Source organism: Mustela erminea, chromosome 8 (assembly GCF_009829155.1).
Source record: "Mustela erminea isolate mMusErm1 chromosome 8, mMusErm1.Pri, whole genome shotgun sequence".
NCBI classification, from domain to species: domain Eukaryota; kingdom Metazoa; phylum Chordata; class Mammalia; order Carnivora; family Mustelidae; genus Mustela; species Mustela erminea.
The window spans coordinates 69,226,195-69,244,472 of record NC_045621.1 but is presented as its reverse complement, the minus strand read 5'-3'; the positions used below and the strand labels follow the sequence as shown (position 1 = coordinate 69,244,472).

Genomic DNA, 18,278 nt, shown 5'->3' with positions numbered 1-18,278 from the left:
ATTGTTTTTATCCTCTCTTTTTTCTTTTTTCGTAACAGCTATGTGCATCTCTTAAACTGGTCATTTAGTAAACTTGGTATGTTGATGGGGAAACTGCCAACATATGAGTTTGAATCCATTTGCCACTTACTTGAAAAATGACCCTGAACAAGTCTCATAATCTTGCTGAACCTGTTTCCTCATCTATAAAGTGATAAACCTATATTTATCTCCTAAGGCTGTGAGGATTAAAAATGTGAAGTAGATGGTACACAGTATAAGCCCCCAAATGTTCTTTTTGTACATTAAGAAAAAAATAAATTGGTTTTTGAGGTGTATTTTTTTAAAAAGTAGGGAAGATAAAGTATGAATGGGGTTAAGTATGCCATATGTCAATGTCAACCACGATGTTTCTGAAATATGATAGCGATTATGTAAATAGAACAAACTTGAAGATTTTGAAATCCAGTGTGAACAGGTTAAAGAGATCCGGGGGCTCGGTAAGAGGAGGGTCACTATCATAGCAACTAAAGTTATGTCAAAGAGACATTGATTTAGGTCTAACTATAAAAAATCACCAAGTTTTTAGGTGAAAATGGCAGAGTACTGGCAATTTCTTATGGTCCACTTAACAGATACTCAGAGGGGGTAAGAAAGGCATAAAGGGCATGGCGCAGTTAACCAGGGTTGTCGCTATTTTTAATACAGAATGGCTAGGCTCTTGCAGATGTGAATCAAGCATTTAGTAGCCTCTACTCTTTGAAGAGAAAAAGGGAGTTGAAGAAGGGTCAAAATTCATGTCATTGGGTGTAGAACTCTGTTAGGCCCTTTGACATTCATGTTTCCAAAGGATTTAAGAAAACTTTACAAAAACACATTGAAGATTAAAAAAAAAAAAAAAAAGGTAAGTTAGGAAAACTGAGGATAAGGGAAAATACAGTAACACCCAGATCTCCTATTGTGATATAAACAGTGGCTAGCACAGAGCCTACCTCCTGAAATACTCTTTGGAAAGGAAAAAGTATACATGATGCGAACTTGGTGCTTCCCTTCCTGAGAGGCAGCTGCAGTTCTGGATTCTTATGTAATGTGGCAGTAGTTGCCACTGAGTCTGCCTTGGACTGAGAAAACGGCTCTCTTTTCATTAACACAAGCTGTACTTCAAGATTTGACTTCAGTACTGGAGTAACTAAAAAAGGTGTTCTGTCCAGGGACTATCTTCATTTTCAGCATTAATACTCTTTAGTGTGGTCTGAGAGGGTCCTCTGAATTTGATTCCGTAGTAGTAGTACTTTTGGTATATGTATCTCTTAAGAGCATTGCATTAGAAGCAGAATAGTTAGCTGTGGTATTCTTTTCTTTTCTCTCTTTTTTTAAAGATTTATTTATTTGACAGAGAGAGATCACAAGTATGCAGAGAGGCAGCAGAGAGAGAGGGGGAAGCAGGCTCCCCACTGAGCAGAGCCCGATGTGGGGCTGGATCCCAGGACCCTTGAGATCATGACCTGAGCCGAAGGCAGAGGCTAACCCACTGAGACACTGAGACTTCCCGGTAGATTATTTTCTTTTCAGAAAAATTAGATGAAGAGTTTTTGCATCTTGTCAGAATGGTTTATGGGACCAAAGAAGTTTGAAAAGGATTTCTTCATTCCATTTGTGAAGTATCTATGAGGAAATAAATTCCTGTGGCCAAATACTTTGCTCTCTATGGGTGCCTGGACTAAGACTTTGTAAGAGAGGCATGGAGATAGTATCTTAAGGCCCATAAAACACATCGCCATTCCTGGAAAAACAGTTGATGAAAATGCCTGAAAGCTCTCTTCTAGGGACAGAGCGATCCTCCATCCAACATATCCATGCCAGAAAAGTGATAACACTGTGCCTTCCCTTTCTCTCCCACTCATTTTCACTTCTGTCGTCTTCAAGCCTCCCATTACTCACCTCTCCAAATCAGCTTTTTCTATGATGCTTTGATTTTCCTCTAAAGTTTAAGTGTAAAATTATACAGCATTTATGCTACTTACCTTTTATTCTATTTAAATATGAGATCAAAGTTCTTACTATTAGGCAAGATCAACCCCATTCTTGGGATCCAGAATTTCAAGCCTTGGTTTTTTTTTTTTTTTTTTTTGCATGTTTACGGTTTTTATTTCCTGGGGAAGTTCTGTCTTTTGTACAATTAAATGCCAAGTAACCACACAACATTTTTGATCCTATGTACATAGATCGCAAGCACTGAGGTGCAAATTTACTTAAGTGTCTCACAAATGGGCTAAGAATTCTTTTTAGTTAGGACACACAAAATCTAGTTCAGTTGCTTGGACTTTACAACGCAATTCCCCAGCACAACTTTATCACACAAAATACAATAATCACAATAATTGAAATGCAAATTTTTGAGTCAGCTTTCTAGTAGTAAACAGGATTATTGTGGACAATATTTTCGCTTCTTGAATTTAACCTCTCTTGGCAATTGGATCTAAAGGTAATAGGCAGAAACGTCTCTGTTAGCAAAACACACACACATAAAGCCTGAGCATTCCTCCCGGACAACAGCAAGGTATCAAGGATGAAAAGGGCAAAGGAGTGTTAAAGTAATCCAATATGTGAAACGAGATTTTAAAGAATAATTAAAATGTTTCAAGAAAAAAATAACTTCCCTGAGAATCACTAATTTAAAAAGCGTTGGCAGTTGTTGATGGGCTTTCTCAGATGTCGACTTGTTACCAAGGCGATCAAGAAGCAGGGAATAATATATGTTTGAGCAGCAAAATGATTGTGAATGGATTAAAAAAAAAAAGGATTCTGCCTCTTTGAATATATATACTTGCCACGTATTAAATGAAATATAAGTGCCCGCTTTGGTGCCACTGGCCAGAATGAAAGCTCTCCTCCAGTAAGTGAGGTGAACTGAGATTTTTGTTTTAAATGCCTGCCTCCAGGGTACGTACAAGTGGGAGACGGGTTGGAAACCTAGAGCTAAGGGGGATGGGAACGAGATGGTTCCGCCTGTGAATCTAAGAGCTGTTATGTGTGAGAGAAAATCCTCCTCCAGCCTCGGAGGGGGTGTCTCCCCCAATACCAGCTCCCTCCCCCCCGGGCTAGTGGGGCGGGTCTGGTTTGCTCAGTAGCTGCAGCGGCCGTAGCAGCAGCCCCGGGGCTGAGCGGCGGCGGCCTCCTGTTAGCGCAGGGAAGCGGCGGCTCCGAGAGCGCGAGGCCCTGGGGAGATCCGGCGGAGGCTGCCGCCGGGATGGAGGAAGCGTCGAGTGGAACGGGAGCCGCCGGGGATGGATTTCCTCCCCAGCCCAGTCCCCTACAGCTTGGCTGGGCCTGCTCCAAGCACCTGCGAGGTGGAAGAGGCCTGCGTCTCGGGCCTGACAGCAGCCGGCGAACGAGGCGGGCACAGCGGGGTAACAGTTGAGCCGTAGCCGCTCTCGGGAACCTACGCCGCCACGGCCGCTTATTGTCTCTCCCCTTCCACCCGGGGGCAAACAGGAAGCGCGCCGGCAGGCCGAGCGACGGACGGGTATCCGGGCCAATGAGCACTGGCGACCGAGAGCGTGGTGGCGAATAAGCGCGGAGAAGAGAGGCGGGACTTCCGGGCGGGCTGTCACCCTCTTCCCCCCTTTTGGGCTGGAGGCTCCACCTTTTGTGTTTCCCGCACAGTCAATCAAAATAGGAAAAAAAAATCCCCGGACCGCTCCGGCCGTGTCCGCCGCCGCTTCCCGCATCCTCTCCCGCCGCCGCCGCCTTCGCTCCTCACCATGTGTAAGGCGGCGGGGAGCCCCGCCTGAGGTGCCCTAAACACACTATGACCGGTACGTAAAGCCGAGAGAGAGCAACCCTTGCTGCTGCCGCCGCCGCTGCCGCCGCCGCCGACCACAGCCAGCCCGGGGCCGCCGCCACCGCCGCCGGCTCCCGGCCCCGTGTGTGCGACCGAGTGTCTGTGAGAGGCAGAAAGCCGCACTCCCCTCCGCCTCCCTCCCCTCCCGGCCAGCCACCGTCCACCCCTTAAGCCCCAGCAACGCCGTGTCCCTGCCGGGCCCTGGGGCGGGCGGCCCGGTCCGCCGGGAGCGCATCCCCCCGTGTGCGGGCGCGGGCGGCGGGCGGGCGTGTGTGAGTGACTGACGGTGCGAGAGGAGCGAGCGCGAGTGAGAGCGAGCGGCGCGAAGGGAAAGGGGAGGAGAGGAGAGGAGAGGGGGCAGGGGCAGCGCGGGGAGGAGGAGGAGGAGGGAAAGAGGAGGAGGAGGAGGGTTACAGGCAGCGGCGGGCGGGGGCAGCAGCAGGAGGGGAGGAGGGATCCGCCGCCGCCGCCGCCGGGGGGCGGGTGGGGGAGGGGAAGGGGACTCGGTCCGGGCTTTCGGAGTAATTTCGCCTCGGCCCGCGGGCCCCCTCCCTCTCCTCCACCCGCCTTCCTCCCCACCCCCACCCCCCCGCGCTGTGCCTGCAGCTCCCGAAAAGCCCGTGAAACAAGAGGAAATGGCTGCCTTGGACGTGGACAGTGGCGGCGGCGGCGGCGGCAGCGGCGGCGGCCACGGCGAATATCTGCAGCAGCAGCAGCAGCACGGAAACGGCGCGGTGGCGGCGGCGGCGGCCCAGGTGAGGAGCGGCTGAGCCCCGGCCCGGCTCCCCCCTAGCGCCGCTTTCTCCTCCCCTCGCCTCTCCCCTCCCTCCGCGCCTCTCTCCTCCCCTCCCCCCGCCCCGGGAGCTGCCCGCCCGAGGCGCCAACGCTCCGACCCCGCCCGCGCTGCCCCTCCCGCCGTCTTTTTGTGAGTGTGTGTGTGTGTGTGTGAGTGTGTGTGTGTGAGAGAGTGTGAGCGAGCCAGCGTGTGCGCCCTCCTGGGGGTGGGTTCCGGGCGGAAGGTGGAGGCCCGGCGCGCAGCCCGCCGCCCGCCTTCCCGCGGACGGCGGAGTTGGTGTGCGTGCGAGCGGGAGGACGCGAGCCGGAGTCGAGAAGGAGGAGGAGGAGGAGGAGGAGAGCGCGGGCTGGCGCTCGCCGGGGCTCAGCCTGCGGGGACCGAGGCGCACTTCCTGTGCGAGCGGCGGCCCGGCCCTAACCGCCACCCCTCCCCCTGTCTCCCTCTCTGAACCCGCCCATCGGGGGTAGGACACTCAGCCGTCACCGCTCGCCCTGCTGGCCGCTACCTGCAGCAAGATAGGGCCGCCATCGCCGGGCGACGACGAGGAGGAGGCGGCTGCCGCAGCCGGGGCCCCCGCCGCCGCCGGAGCGGTAAGTCTCGCGCGCTCGGCCCGCCCCCGCCAAGGCCCTGCGCCCGCCATCCCGGGCCTGCGGCGCGCCCGCCAGCCCGAAAGGCCTCCCCGGCGCCCGCGCCTTCCGAGATCTGGACGGATCGCGCTGCCGGGGCGCCCTTTTGGGCTCCTTCGCATGCCTGTGTGGATCAGAGGCCAGCCCAGGCTTTCTCTAAATTGTCACTGCGGCGCCTCGATCCAAATGCACTACAAAATGAAGTCAGAGAGGGCGGGGGTAGAGGACTCCAAAATGGATGTTTGAGCAATTCATATCAGTGCTGAAAACTCCTTCGCTGAACACTACAAAATTTTCAAGCACAGCCTATCGGCCATAGATAGTATCAACTACAGAGGCAGTGTCTTTAGTTTCTAGTATCTTTGAACCTGGAGCTTTTTCTGCTGGAACTTACTAGGTCTTACTGATTTAATGCGTAAATTGCTAAAAAGAAACCAAAAAAGGAATGAAGGTTTACTCTTTGAATTACCCTTTTGTATGCAGCAGTGAACACTTTGTGAGTGCTTTTTTTAGAGGCCATTCTAAATTGTTGTATTTTAGTTTTTGCAGACGACTCAAATTTGCAGGAGTTCTTAAGTGGAATAAGTGAAACATTCGATTAGCGATCGTTGAAATTGGCGAAGTTACTAAAATGATGCATTGGCTTTTGAAATTGAGTACTAAATGCCAGTGTTAGAAACAAAAGTACGTGTAAGGAATTGTATTTACATGCATGCTAACGTACTTACAGTTCAGTTTGGTTGGCAAAGCTGTATTTTCATCTTATAGCGATTACTGGTCTGATAAGGTTTGGTGGGATTCTGTTTGTAGGGTTTTTAGTTTGGGGGCGGGAGGGGGGGAGGAGCTGGTCAGTGTGTTGTATGAGGGCGTAACACAAATTGATAGACAAAATTTTTAAGACTGTTAATTGTGATTTGTATCTGTGTGAATCATCGCTGTTGTGTTAAACATGTAGATGTGTCCACTTATTAAAATACTAAAAAGCTCTCCCAGTCACTTTTGGTTTCTTTTGAGGTGGATTATAGGAATTGATTTGTGTAGTGGTATTTTGGTTGGTCACTGTGGACAAAAAAGTATGATATTTGTTATAATCTGCAGGAAATTATAGGTATGTGAAGCTGATGTTAAGCTGTAAAATATTTGTAATTTTAGTGCTTCAAATTATACTGTAGAGGAATAGCTTTAATGTCTTAAAAGTATTCTTCAAAAATGCTGTGCTTTTGTAAGCTGATTAAAATATGAAAGTGTAAAATCACGTTTGTGAGAGGCATTGTTACTTCTAAACAAAACTAGCCCCACAGTGCCAAAACAAATTGTTTATCTTAAAAACACTGCTCAAGTAAAAGTGCAAAGCAGATTGCTTCTACTTGCCTTTTACAGTATTTTCAGTTAGGATGAGAAACTTCTTGTGACTGCAATTTACCAAGTTTATATAGCTCACTGATGGGGGCGGGGAGAAGTGAAGGAGGAAGTTATGGGTGAAAAATTTGTGTGTGTACTTGTATATGTGAATCTCAGTCCTGGCAATAGAAAACACTGTCTCTGGTCTTATGCTACTGTGGTTATATACTTGTAGGGAGGTTGTTTCCATCCTCTTCAACTCCTCTCAGCTACCAAATCTCTACTGACATCACATTTCCCACCAGATGAACATGAACTAGAATCAGTAGGAGCACTTTTTTCTTTGTACATTTGGTATGCATTCATAAAATTTTTCACTGAGTAGAATTAGTAAGATTGGCTTGAATATGTTTGCCTTAGCCACTGGGAAAATTAGTTTTCCAGTTTAAAAGTGAATTTCAGACGTGTACATCTTAAAAAATGAAAGAGATTTTAAGTGATTTTTATGGGCATTTTTTCTGTTTAAAAATGTGCTTAGATAATTTTATTGTAATCACTCAGAATTACTGGGAATCATAAGAGGTCTGGAGAGAAAGAGATTTTTTGTAGTTGTGATTTATTTTATTTTATTTTGCAATTTTTATTTATAAAAAAGTTGAAGAAATAAAACTGAGTTACCTTCTGCCCTTCATCCAGCTTCCCCTAATGTAGTGCATTTGTCTAAACTAGGAAACTAACAGCAATACAGTATTATTAATTATGCTACAGACTTCATTCTTGTTTCACTTTTTTCCCCCACCAGTGCCCATTTTCTGTTCCAGGATCTAATTCAGGGTACTGCACTGCATATAGTGTCGTTGTGTTTAAAATCAAATAGAAATATGCATATAAATTCAACTTTGTGCTAGCTTAGTTTGGTATTTTAAGATTACAAGGGCATTGAAAAGCCAGTCAGCTGCACTGAAGATTTAAGTGTCTTGAATTTAGAATTAGCTATAATATGATATGGGTTCTTTCTGGATCCTGGCCAAGAATGGTTAGCTCCAGTACTGTGCTAAAAATCATAAACCATTCTCAACTATAATGTCCCACAGCATGGACTCCCAAAGTTGGTTTGATGGCAAGACTCTTTTTTGTACTTTATTATTAAAAGTTGTAGAGTTAATTTTAGTAATCAGGAAATATAAGATGTAGAGTTTCATGCAATATTAGTTTGTCTAATCTATATTGATGTGAATTTCTAAGTTATTAATTTGCTTATTTCATTTGTACCTTAAATTGTAATCAGTTAATTGGATAATTGTTTTTATTTGAAATTGGTTTTGAGTTCTTCATTGTTTCTTGAAGACTTAAAGAAACTTGAGTAATTGCCTGAGATTGGTGCTTAGTTTGTTTCTACCTTAGCTTCATACTTGTTTTTGTTTCCAGTAACACTCTGCCCTTGCCTTTTTCTGGCTTTCAAAAAGCCACTTGTGGGAACTGAGAAGTTAATAATCCTTTCTGAATGCTATGCAATAAGTGGTATGAATTTTTCTTTTTTCCTTTCCACAGGTATTATCTGAGAAGATAGCCTCTTTTTTTTTCCGTTCAACTGCCCCTCCCCCCCCTCCATTTTTATGCCTGGTTGCACGGGAGAATGCCCTTGTAATGAATTGCTATAGCAACGTCCCAGGGCTACTCTTGGTTTTGGTCCTTTTTACCCAACTGTTATCATGTGTTTATGTACAGAAGGACACTTAAGAGTACCTTCAGTTTCAACTTCTAGAATAATGCCAACTATCTTGTCAAATGGTGTTTTGTTAGTTGTCTGGTAAGAATATTAGAATTCCTGAAAGAAACACTGGTTGATTTTTTCTTGAGGGTTATCTTGAACCTGAACCAAATACTAGTTTTTGCCTGGGTTATATGTTTTTATGTCTCTCTTCTTTTATTTCTATAGTGTTTCCATAGCCTAACATCAAACATTTTTATAACTGTTCTTTGGTCTCAGATGATTTTCTGAGTCATCTCTTTTAGTGGTGTGCTGCTGATAAAATTTCTCTTACAGATGAAAGGGGATTGATCAGTTCTGTCATTTTCTTTGCAATGATTTTAAACTAAATACTTTTAAGTATTCACTCAATAAATATTTACTGGTCTTTATGCCAAAAGTTGTACTAGGCATTCAGATCATTCTCTGTTCTCATAATCTTACTAATCATAATGTTATCTTAGGATTGTATAGTGCTTTATAGTTTGTAAAGCATAATGCTTTCTTCTGGTTCTTATGATGCCACTAGGTAATAATTTTCCCATTTTTAACATAAACATGAGTCCTGCTCTAGATCACACACAATTCCACAGTTCTAGCTAGGACTAGAAGTCAGTTCTGAATCTTTTCCTTTCTAGTGTAATGCATGCCCCTCCCCCAAGCATAATGGTAAAAATCATGAAGTCTGATAGTTTTCTGACTTGGTGTTTTCTCTCCAGTTCCATTAAAAAATTTAATACTTAGTAAATTTTTTAAAACAGTAAATTTATTTCATTTAAAAGATCCTTTTTGTTGCCTTTTTTGCTTTAAATTGTTTGTTGCTGTTTTTCCTCCCCTGGGTTTGTGCTTCATAAATATTTCTTGTGTATGCATTTCACCTTAGGTTTATTCAAAAAAGTTCAAATACATGCTGTCTTAGGTTTGAGGATATCCCTTCAATTAATGGCCTGCATTGTTGGGAAAAGTGATACCACAGTTTATTTTTATTTAACTTCTGGAGAGGGGTTCTTGGGTAGTACTTAGTCAGATTTGTCATTTGAGTAGCTATATTTATTTTCACAGAATTTCTTGACTAAAAAGCTGTTCACTGGGGCGCCTGGGTGGCTCAGTGGGTTAAGCCTCTGCCTTCGGCTCAGGTCATGATCCCACGGTCCTGGGATCAAACCCCGCCTCGGGCTCTCTGCTCAGCAGGGAGCCTGCTTACCCTCCTCTCTCTCTCTCTCTCTGCCTGCCTCTCTGCCTACTTGTGATCTCTCTCTCTGTCAAATAAATAAAATCTTAAAAAAAAAAAAAAAAAGCTGTTCACTGATCGTTCAATATCTGCCCTTACTACCATTTTGCAAGAAAGTAATACTTTAGATGCCACAAATTTGGCCTTTTTTTTTAAGGATGAAGAAGGACAAAATGCCAGTATTGTAAAATGATTTATACCTGAAATACTGTATCCTTTGGTATATGTTGAGTAATTGTAAATTTTAGTGCTGGTCAAAAAAAAAAAAAAAAAATTCAACAGTCAGTTCTCCAGAGGTAAACAGCAACCTTAGGAAAATTAAGATTGGATTTTTAGACATTATACTTTAGTGTAGATTTCAGTATCAAGTATAGATATAAATATCTTTATTTAAAATGCTAAGAGACTGAAGTGAAATATGAATTACTGTTCTCATATTGGGATGAGATGAAGATGATTTAGGCTTGTAATTCCTGAACCAAATAGAAGTTGAAGAATAACATAGAACTTTAATGACTGGTCTTTTCTTTAGTAATTTAAGTTTGATAAGTTTAAATGTTTGTATTTAAAAGATGATTATTTTAGTTCAAGCCTACACATTTGTACAGAGTTCCACAGTTTATCTGTCTTTAGTCTCTTCCGCCTTTCGTTCAGTCTCCATCACAGGGCCTTAGTTTATAAAACACAGACCGGATTGCACCACTCACTTGCTTAAAAACCTTTTACAGCTTTCATTTACTATCTGTAGGATGAAGTCCAAACTCCTTAGTACAGTCTTCAAAGCCATTAGCTACAGGCGTTGATAAAATATCTAGTCTTTTCCCCCCTTACTTTATTCTATGAATCTGAGTCTTTTCTGGATCCTGTCGAATTCCAAACTACACCTTCTTTAGTTTCCTTTTGTCTGTGGCTATTGTTTTTATACATTCATTAATGCCTCTCTCTCTCTTTCCTAGCTTCCTACGGTGAAGTCATAAATTTTATTCTAAGATTACTTTATCTCTTGTGTGAAACCTTTTTTTTTTTTTTTCCCCATCTCTGTGTTCCTAAAAAGCATTTTGATCATATGGCTAGTGCACATCACTGTTCACATAGTCATAGCATGTATGTGTGTATCTGCTTGGATGAATTGGGAATCATTTGAAATAGAAATTGTTTATTTCGTGAGCATACTCATATGTTCATTTCTACTTGGCAAATATGCGCAAATCTCTTGAATCATTAAACTGTGGTTCTTCCATTGAAATACATGCTTTTCAACCATGCATCTGCATGAAAATTAGGTAGTTTCTTTAAGAAACTCTTCAAATATTGTAGAACCAGAAGATTTTTATTGAATTTTGTGGAATGGTTCCTACTTGGAGAATAGTGTATGTCTTAACCATTTTGTGTGGTCATACACCTACTTTGAGAATGTGATGAAATCCTAGATTATCCCTCTGTCCCCCAATTCCACTTTCTCAAAAAGTTGATACATTTATTTAGAGGATTCAGAGGTTCTTTGAAGCCTAGGTGTGGGTCCTAGGTTGAGAATGCTGGACTGGATATGCTTAAGTTTTCATTGTGTAGTGATATGCAGAGTCACAGGAAGTTGCCTATAGATCTAGAAGGAAGTGGCATGGAAATAGCTTTATTTTGAGGGTGAGTAATTCATATAGGATCTCATTCTCCGTATCTTTATCCTTGGTCTTAGTGGGAGACAAGTTTAGTATAGAATTAAAGGCCTGGCTTCTGGAGTTAGACTTGGCCTAGTTTTAAATCCAACTGTCTTGGCCATTTGAGACCTGTGTGATTTTGTTTCTCAGTTATTTCATTTGTGAAATGAAGAACACCTACCTTATGGGATTGTTGTAAGGAGTACAAATCACTGTCATGGTACTTGGCATTAAAAGAATGGCTCTGGTGTTTTCACTCTTAGACATTGTTGTATTAGATTTTATTGCTTTCTGCTTTCCTTTGTTGGTATTTTTCCACTGTTGCCTAATCCATAAAATACGGGTATGATAACTTAGAATTCTGTCACATCACAGATTGTATAATGTATATGTCTATCATTGTACTGCAAATTTAAATAGAGTAGTAGGTAAAACCATTGTCTATATCCTCCAGCTTTTTAGAGTCTAGAAAAACCTTTCAGATGGAGTGACTTTGCCATGTGGTCATAGTTTAATAATCTTTCCTCATTAAAATTTTTTAAGGTCCCCCTCTCACTCTCTTCTTTTTTTTTTTTTTTTGGTAGTTCATGGGAAAAGTAAAGAATTTGATGGCTTGCTAATGGAATAGCCTTAGCCAAGAGTTTACTCTGGAGGACATTAATGCATGCCATAAAAGAGTAGCTTTTGACTTAAGGTGTACAGCAATAATACAAATACCGACTTTTCTAACTCAGATGACTTGATAACACTGTACTAGTTACGTTTCTTTTTTTATACAAATATAATGTACCTAATTAGTGATACGTATTTTAGTAGGTTGTATATATATATTTTTAACTCTCCAGTGTTTGAGATAATACTTGATTTGAGCTGTCCATATCTTTTCTAGCCACTTATACTTCTGTTGATTTAAGCGTATGGATTAGAGATCATAGATGAGGAATTAGAAGATCAGTTGGTAAAACAAAGATTACTCTGAAGTTTTTTTCCTGCTCAAATAGCATGGGTTATCTTTGCAGTAACTAACAAAATTGGAAATAATGATTATTGTAGTTTATGTAGTACTGCTTCAGTATTTGAAGTCTGCTATGTAATTAAGAGAACTTTTAACTTCAGGTAGTAGAATTTTTGTCAGTTTTTAGATTTTTTTTGAGGACTGGTTTAAATATGCCACAAATAATATATCATGTAACATTTTTTGTTTTCTTTATCCAGACAGGTGATTTGGCTTCTGCGCAGTTAGGAGGAGCACCAAACCGATGGGAGGTTTTGTCAGCCACACCTACAACTATAAAAGATGAAGCTGGTAATCTAGTACAGATTCCAGGTGCTGCTACTTCAAGTGGGCAGTATGTCCTTCCCCTTCAGAATTTGCAGAATCAACAAATATTTTCAGTTGCACCAGGATCAGATTCATCAAATGGTACAGTGTCCAATGTTCAATATCAAGTAATACCACAGATTCAGTCAACAGATGGTCAGCAGGTTCAGATTGGCTTCACAGGCTCTTCAGATAATGGGGGTATAAATCAAGAAAGTGGCCAAATTCAGATCATTCCTGGCTCTAATCAGACCTTGCTTGCCTCTGGAACACCTCCTGCTAATATCCAGAATCTCATACCACAGACTGGTCAAGTCCAGGTTCAGGGAGTTGCAATTGGTGGTTCATCTTTTCCTGGCCAAACCCAAGTAGTTGCTAATGTGCCTCTTGGTCTGCCAGGAAATATTACCTTTGTACCAATCAATAGTGTCGATCTAGATTCTTTGGGACTCTCGGGCAGTTCTCAGACAATGACTGCAGGCATTAATGCCGATGGACATTTGATAAACACAGGACAAGCTATGGATAGTTCAGACAATTCAGAAAGGACTGGTGAGCGGGTTTCTCCTGATATTAATGAAACTAATACTGATACAGATTTATTTGTGCCAACATCATCTTCATCACAATTGCCTGTTACTATAGATAGTACAGGTATATTACAACAAAACACAAATAGCTTGACTACTTCTAGTGGGCAAGTCCATTCTTCAGATCTTCAGGGAAATTATATCCAGTCGCCTGTTTCTGAAGAGACACAGGCTCAGAATATTCAGGTTTCTACAGCACAGCCTGTTGTACAACATCTACAACTTCCAGAGTCTCAGCAGCCAACCAGTCAAGCCCAAATTGTGCAAGGTATTACACCACAGACAATCCATGGTGTGCAAGCCAGTGGTCAGAATATATCACAACAGGCTTTGCAAAATCTTCAGTTGCAGCTGAATCCTGGAACCTTTTTAATTCAGGCACAGACAGTGACCCCTTCTGGACAGATAACTTGGCAAACATTCAAGTACAAGGGGTCCAGAACTTGCAGAATTTGCAAATACAGAATACTGCTGCCCAACAAATAACTTTGACGCCTGTTCAGACACTCACGCTTGGTCAAGTTGCAGCAGGTGGAGCCTTGACTTCAACTCCAGTTAGTCTAAGCACTGGTCAGTTGCCAAATCTACAGACAGTTACAGTAAACTCTATAGATTCTACTGGTATACAGCTCCACCCAGGAGAGAATGCTGACAGTCCTGCAGGTGAGTCTTAAGTCATGTCATGCCATAGATAAGTGATTTATTGACATGTAGGGATATTTTTTGTTTTAAGGTGTTTTCAATACATCTGGCTATCTTTACAGGTGATGATACATTTCCCCATGTTTGTATGAAAAGTAGACATTATGAAGTCTTCCAGATTGTTCTTGAAAGTTTTAAAGTCAAGGATTCATTTCTCCATTTTGCCATAAATTACGTTTGTAGTTTTTCCTTAATTTTGTATGTTTTTCATATCTGATTGGTATTGTTAAGCATTACGAAATTTTTATTTGGCAGGTTAGGTGTCTTGGTTTTGCTTCTTGTGATGTAAATTAAACACTTTTGCATTATATTTGGGGAGTCAGATTGGCATGGTGAAAACATGGCACTGGGAGCCAAGACTATTTATGTTGTCTGACCCACTAGCTAGCTGTGTGATTGTGGCCAGATTCCTTTTTTCTTGCAAACTTGGTTTTCTCATTATATAAAATGGGATTTTGGACTAGGTAACTGTATCGTAGGGTACTTTCCAGACCTAAAATTCTTTGATTCTGTGAGAGTTTATTTCTGTAAGTGTATAGTGAATATTAAATTTAACTGTGCTAGATATATTGTTATTGATAGTATGGGTAGAAATTTCAGAAGTCTACTCTTTGAATGTTGGCAGAAATTAAATAATATAGTTTAAAAGATATGGTATCATCATTACCTTAATGTTCATTTAGATAACATGTTATGAATGTTTTGTTGTGCACTAAATTCTTAGTTTTATCCTTTTTTGTATTTGGGTTCTTGGGATGACTGTGTTATTATTATAATCTTCCATTGAGTCCAAGATTCCAAGCTCTTATATTAGGACCCTCAAATTTGATTTATCGAAGTAATTCCTGTCACAGTAGAGATTACGTTTTTTTCTTTGGAGAAATTTGTCATCTATCCTTAGAAAATTGGCATTGTTCTAAAGTCTCAGATCTGTACCTGGCAAGCCTTTAATTGCATTTGAGCCTTCTGAAGCAATGGTTTAGAGCACCCATTTTCAAAGCATGGTCTGTGGGCTCCTGGTGGATCCCGGAGACCCTCTCAGAGATCCTTGATGTCAGATTACTTTTCTTAATACTAAAGTTATTTGCCTTTTTCATTGCGTTGATGTTTACACAAAATGGCTTGTTCCTTAGCAAAAATGAGATTAGTGGCACCAAACTATTTTGCTAGTTGTTGTGGTCTTCATGATCATGTATTTGTAGTTAAAAAAGAAAAATACTGTTTTCACTTAAGAATGACTTTGATGAACTAGTCAAAATAGTTATTTTTACTAAATCTTGACCCTTGAGTGCTGCATTTCCTTTTCTAAAAATTAGCTTTACTGAAATATATTCACATACCATAAAATTCACACTTTGAAGTACATAATTCAGTGGCTTTTTTAAATGTAGTTATAGACTTGTACAACCATCACCACTATCAAATTTTAGAGTTTTTTCACAAAAAAACTCAAGCCCATCAGCAGTCACTCCTCATTACCTCCTTCCCCTTAATCCCTGGTAACCACTAACCTGTTTTCTGTCTCTTTGGATTTGCCTATTCTGGACTTGCCTATTATTTCATATCAGTGGAATAATACATTTTGTGGCTTTTTGTGTCTGACTTCCTTCATTTAGTATAATATTTTCAAGGTTTATCTGTATGGTAGCCTGTGTCAGTATTTCATTCCTTTTTTGTGGCTGAGTAATACTCCACAGTGAGGTAAATGAATAAAATGCAGTATATATATATCCAGTTGAGGAACAGTGTTTCTCCTTTTTGGCTATTAAGAATGCTGTGATCATTTGTGGACAGTTTTTGTGTGGGCATGATTTTGCTTCTTGTGAGTATATATTAAGGAGTGGAATTGCTGGGTTGTATGGTAACTGTTGACATTTTGAGGGACTGCCAGACTTTTTCAAAAGGGACTACACCATTGAGTGTTCCAATTTCTCTACATTCCTACCAACCTTTACAATTGTCTTTCTTTTTGATTATAGCCATCCTAATGGGTGTGAAGTGGTATCTCACTGTATTTTTGATATGCTGTTCTCGCTACTTGTCTTTGCAATATTCTTTGTGATAAAATGGGAAGTATGCTTTAACAAAGCATTTCTGCTATATGACAAAGTAAGATGATTGTTTTAAGAAAAAATTTTTTGATTGTACAGTTGTGGAAGTTGCAAGGTGAATTATACTCTGTTTTCATGAAACGCTATTTTTAACTTGAAAGAAAAACTGACAAACTGGTTATTGAGAGATTTGTGTATTTAAGAGCAAATATTTTCTCAAAAAAAAAAATTCAGTGAGCTGGTTACTTAAAGGAAAAAGCCTTTTTTTAAAATTTGCTACCAATGATAAGCTTTGGGTTTTCCAGTAAAAATTAGAATTTTGGAAAACTCAAAACTGCTACTATGAATTTGAGCTTTTACTAATAAAATACTTTTCTGATGAGATGGATAGTGATATTAATAAATGGGATTTTTTGGGGAGTGTACTGTATTATAAAGAAATGTACCAACATTTGGAAGATCTATATGATACTCAGTGAACCAGTAGTTGTCAAATATCAGTTCATAGTACAAAATCATGCAGGGGTAAAAAGATCCATTCAGAGTTTGAGATAGACCAATAGCAAGCGTGTGGAAAGTTTATCAATATGGTTTCAGGTTTTGCGTTGCAACTGACCTGTAAAGAAACTGCCACTTGTCAAGTTTGATATATAGTATCAAAGAATGCTGAAAGGCAATAAAATTACCTCTTTTCCAACCATGTATATTTGTAGGAGTAGTTATTCTTTCTCTGCTTCACCCCAAACCTCATGCTGCAAACAGAATGCAGAGGCAAAATATGAGACTCCAGTTGTGTTCTTTTAACTAGACATTTTAGAAGAGTTCTGCAAAAATGCAAAACATGCTCTTTCTTCTCATTAAGATTTTGTTTTATATTTTTGGAAAATAGTTTTTCATAGAACGTTAATTTATGTTAACATGCAATAGATTTATTGTTCTTGAAACAGAAAATTACAGTTTCTCATAATTTTTAATATGGTAGATACTAAATATGTAATCTGTAAGAACAAAAGCCTTTGGAGACCTCAGTAATATTTAAGAGTTTAGAAGGAGTTCTAAGACCAAAAAGTTGGAGAATACTGATAGAATGGCATATTTCTGAAGATATAGCTGGTAGCTTTTTAAGCTTGTACAAAATTAATGTTATGGAGATCTATACATATTAAAAAAAATCCTAGGAGATTTATTTGTGATTTTTGTGGATTTATGAATTAGATTAAAAAGCACCAAATCTTCAGTACAGTAGTTTATTTCTAAAATACTATCAAAATAGCAACATTGTATGAATTAGATACAAAATGGAATTTAAATTTTTTTTGAATTTTACTTTACAAATTTAACATAGTTTTGTGTTTTAGAGAGAGAGAGAACGAGTGGGCTTGGGGCAGAGGGACGAGAGAGAATCTTAAGTAGGTGCCACATCCAGTGCAGAGCCAAGGCGGCGCTTGATCTCATGATCCTGAGATCATGACCTGAGCTGATCAAGAGTCAGATGCTTAACCAACTGAACCAACCAGTGCCCTTAAGATGGACTTTTTAAAGTGGTAATTTAGTATTGAATGGTGATAAGGAAGGGTAAAATAAGGATGTTCTCTGGGAGACCATTAAATGTGAATTTCATCCCAGTTTTAAAGGACTAGGGAAAAAATTGAGAAAATAAAAGTTAAGGAGAATGAGAACAAATGCTGCAAAGTACACAACAGCATGTTTAATAATGAAACCCAGGAAATTTTAATTTTGGGAAGATTTGGTAATAGGAAAACTGCCCTTGATGTACTGTCTTTTTAAATTGGCAAGAAGCAAGATAAATTACTTTAAGATGTATCTCACCTGAAAATAAGAATAAAAATTTTTTTGTCTGTCTTAGAGCATAGTATGCCCAGGGAAAAGGCTTAATTAACACTTTTACATCATTGGTTTGAATTTTGTATTTGATAAGCATGGAAATAATGTAGTACTTTTCATAATAAATGAGAAGACCCAGATTTTTTACTGGGACTCTGGAATTTCTTTGACTTTTTGTTTTTCTTAAGCTCCCCTTCAAACAAAAATGACCTCTGCTTCAGCTTGTTTAAGGCAGTGAGTCTGACTCTGGACCCCTCCTTGCGTTGGGTATGTTTAGTGCTTCTGACCCCTTAGAAACCAGATCCCCATTTTCCTTGGGAGGTAGAGCAGCACATCATGCCCCAAGCATGTCCCACTCACTGTTAATATTTGTTTGTTTGTTTTTTTCACTGAGAAGATGCATGTAGATTTAGAGAACTTCTGTTTTTGAAGTTTTACTTTGTCTACCATTGCTGTGTGGTAGGAAGAGACAAAGTATGGATTTGTCTATCTTTCCAAAGCTTTTTCTAGTCAGAAAATTTCCCCAAAGTTCAAATCAGGACTTATT

At 40.5% G+C, this 18,278-nt stretch overlaps 1 protein-coding gene across 1 annotated transcript in view; it reads left to right on the top strand.

Moving 5' to 3' along the window:
* Positions 1 to 3,682: 3,682 nt before the first annotated feature.
* The window catches only part of SP3 (Sp3 transcription factor), a 57,400-nt gene continuing 42,804 nt past the window's right edge, over positions 3,683 to 18,278 (top strand). The window contains 5 exon segments of the mRNA XM_032355976.1: positions 3,683 to 3,797; positions 4,430 to 4,578; positions 5,087 to 5,209; positions 12,438 to 13,554; positions 13,557 to 13,796. Of these exon segments, the coding sequence (XP_032211867.1) occupies positions 3,791 to 3,797; positions 4,430 to 4,578; positions 5,087 to 5,209; positions 12,438 to 13,554; positions 13,557 to 13,796 (1,636 nt within the window). The 5' untranslated portion in view covers positions 3,683 to 3,790.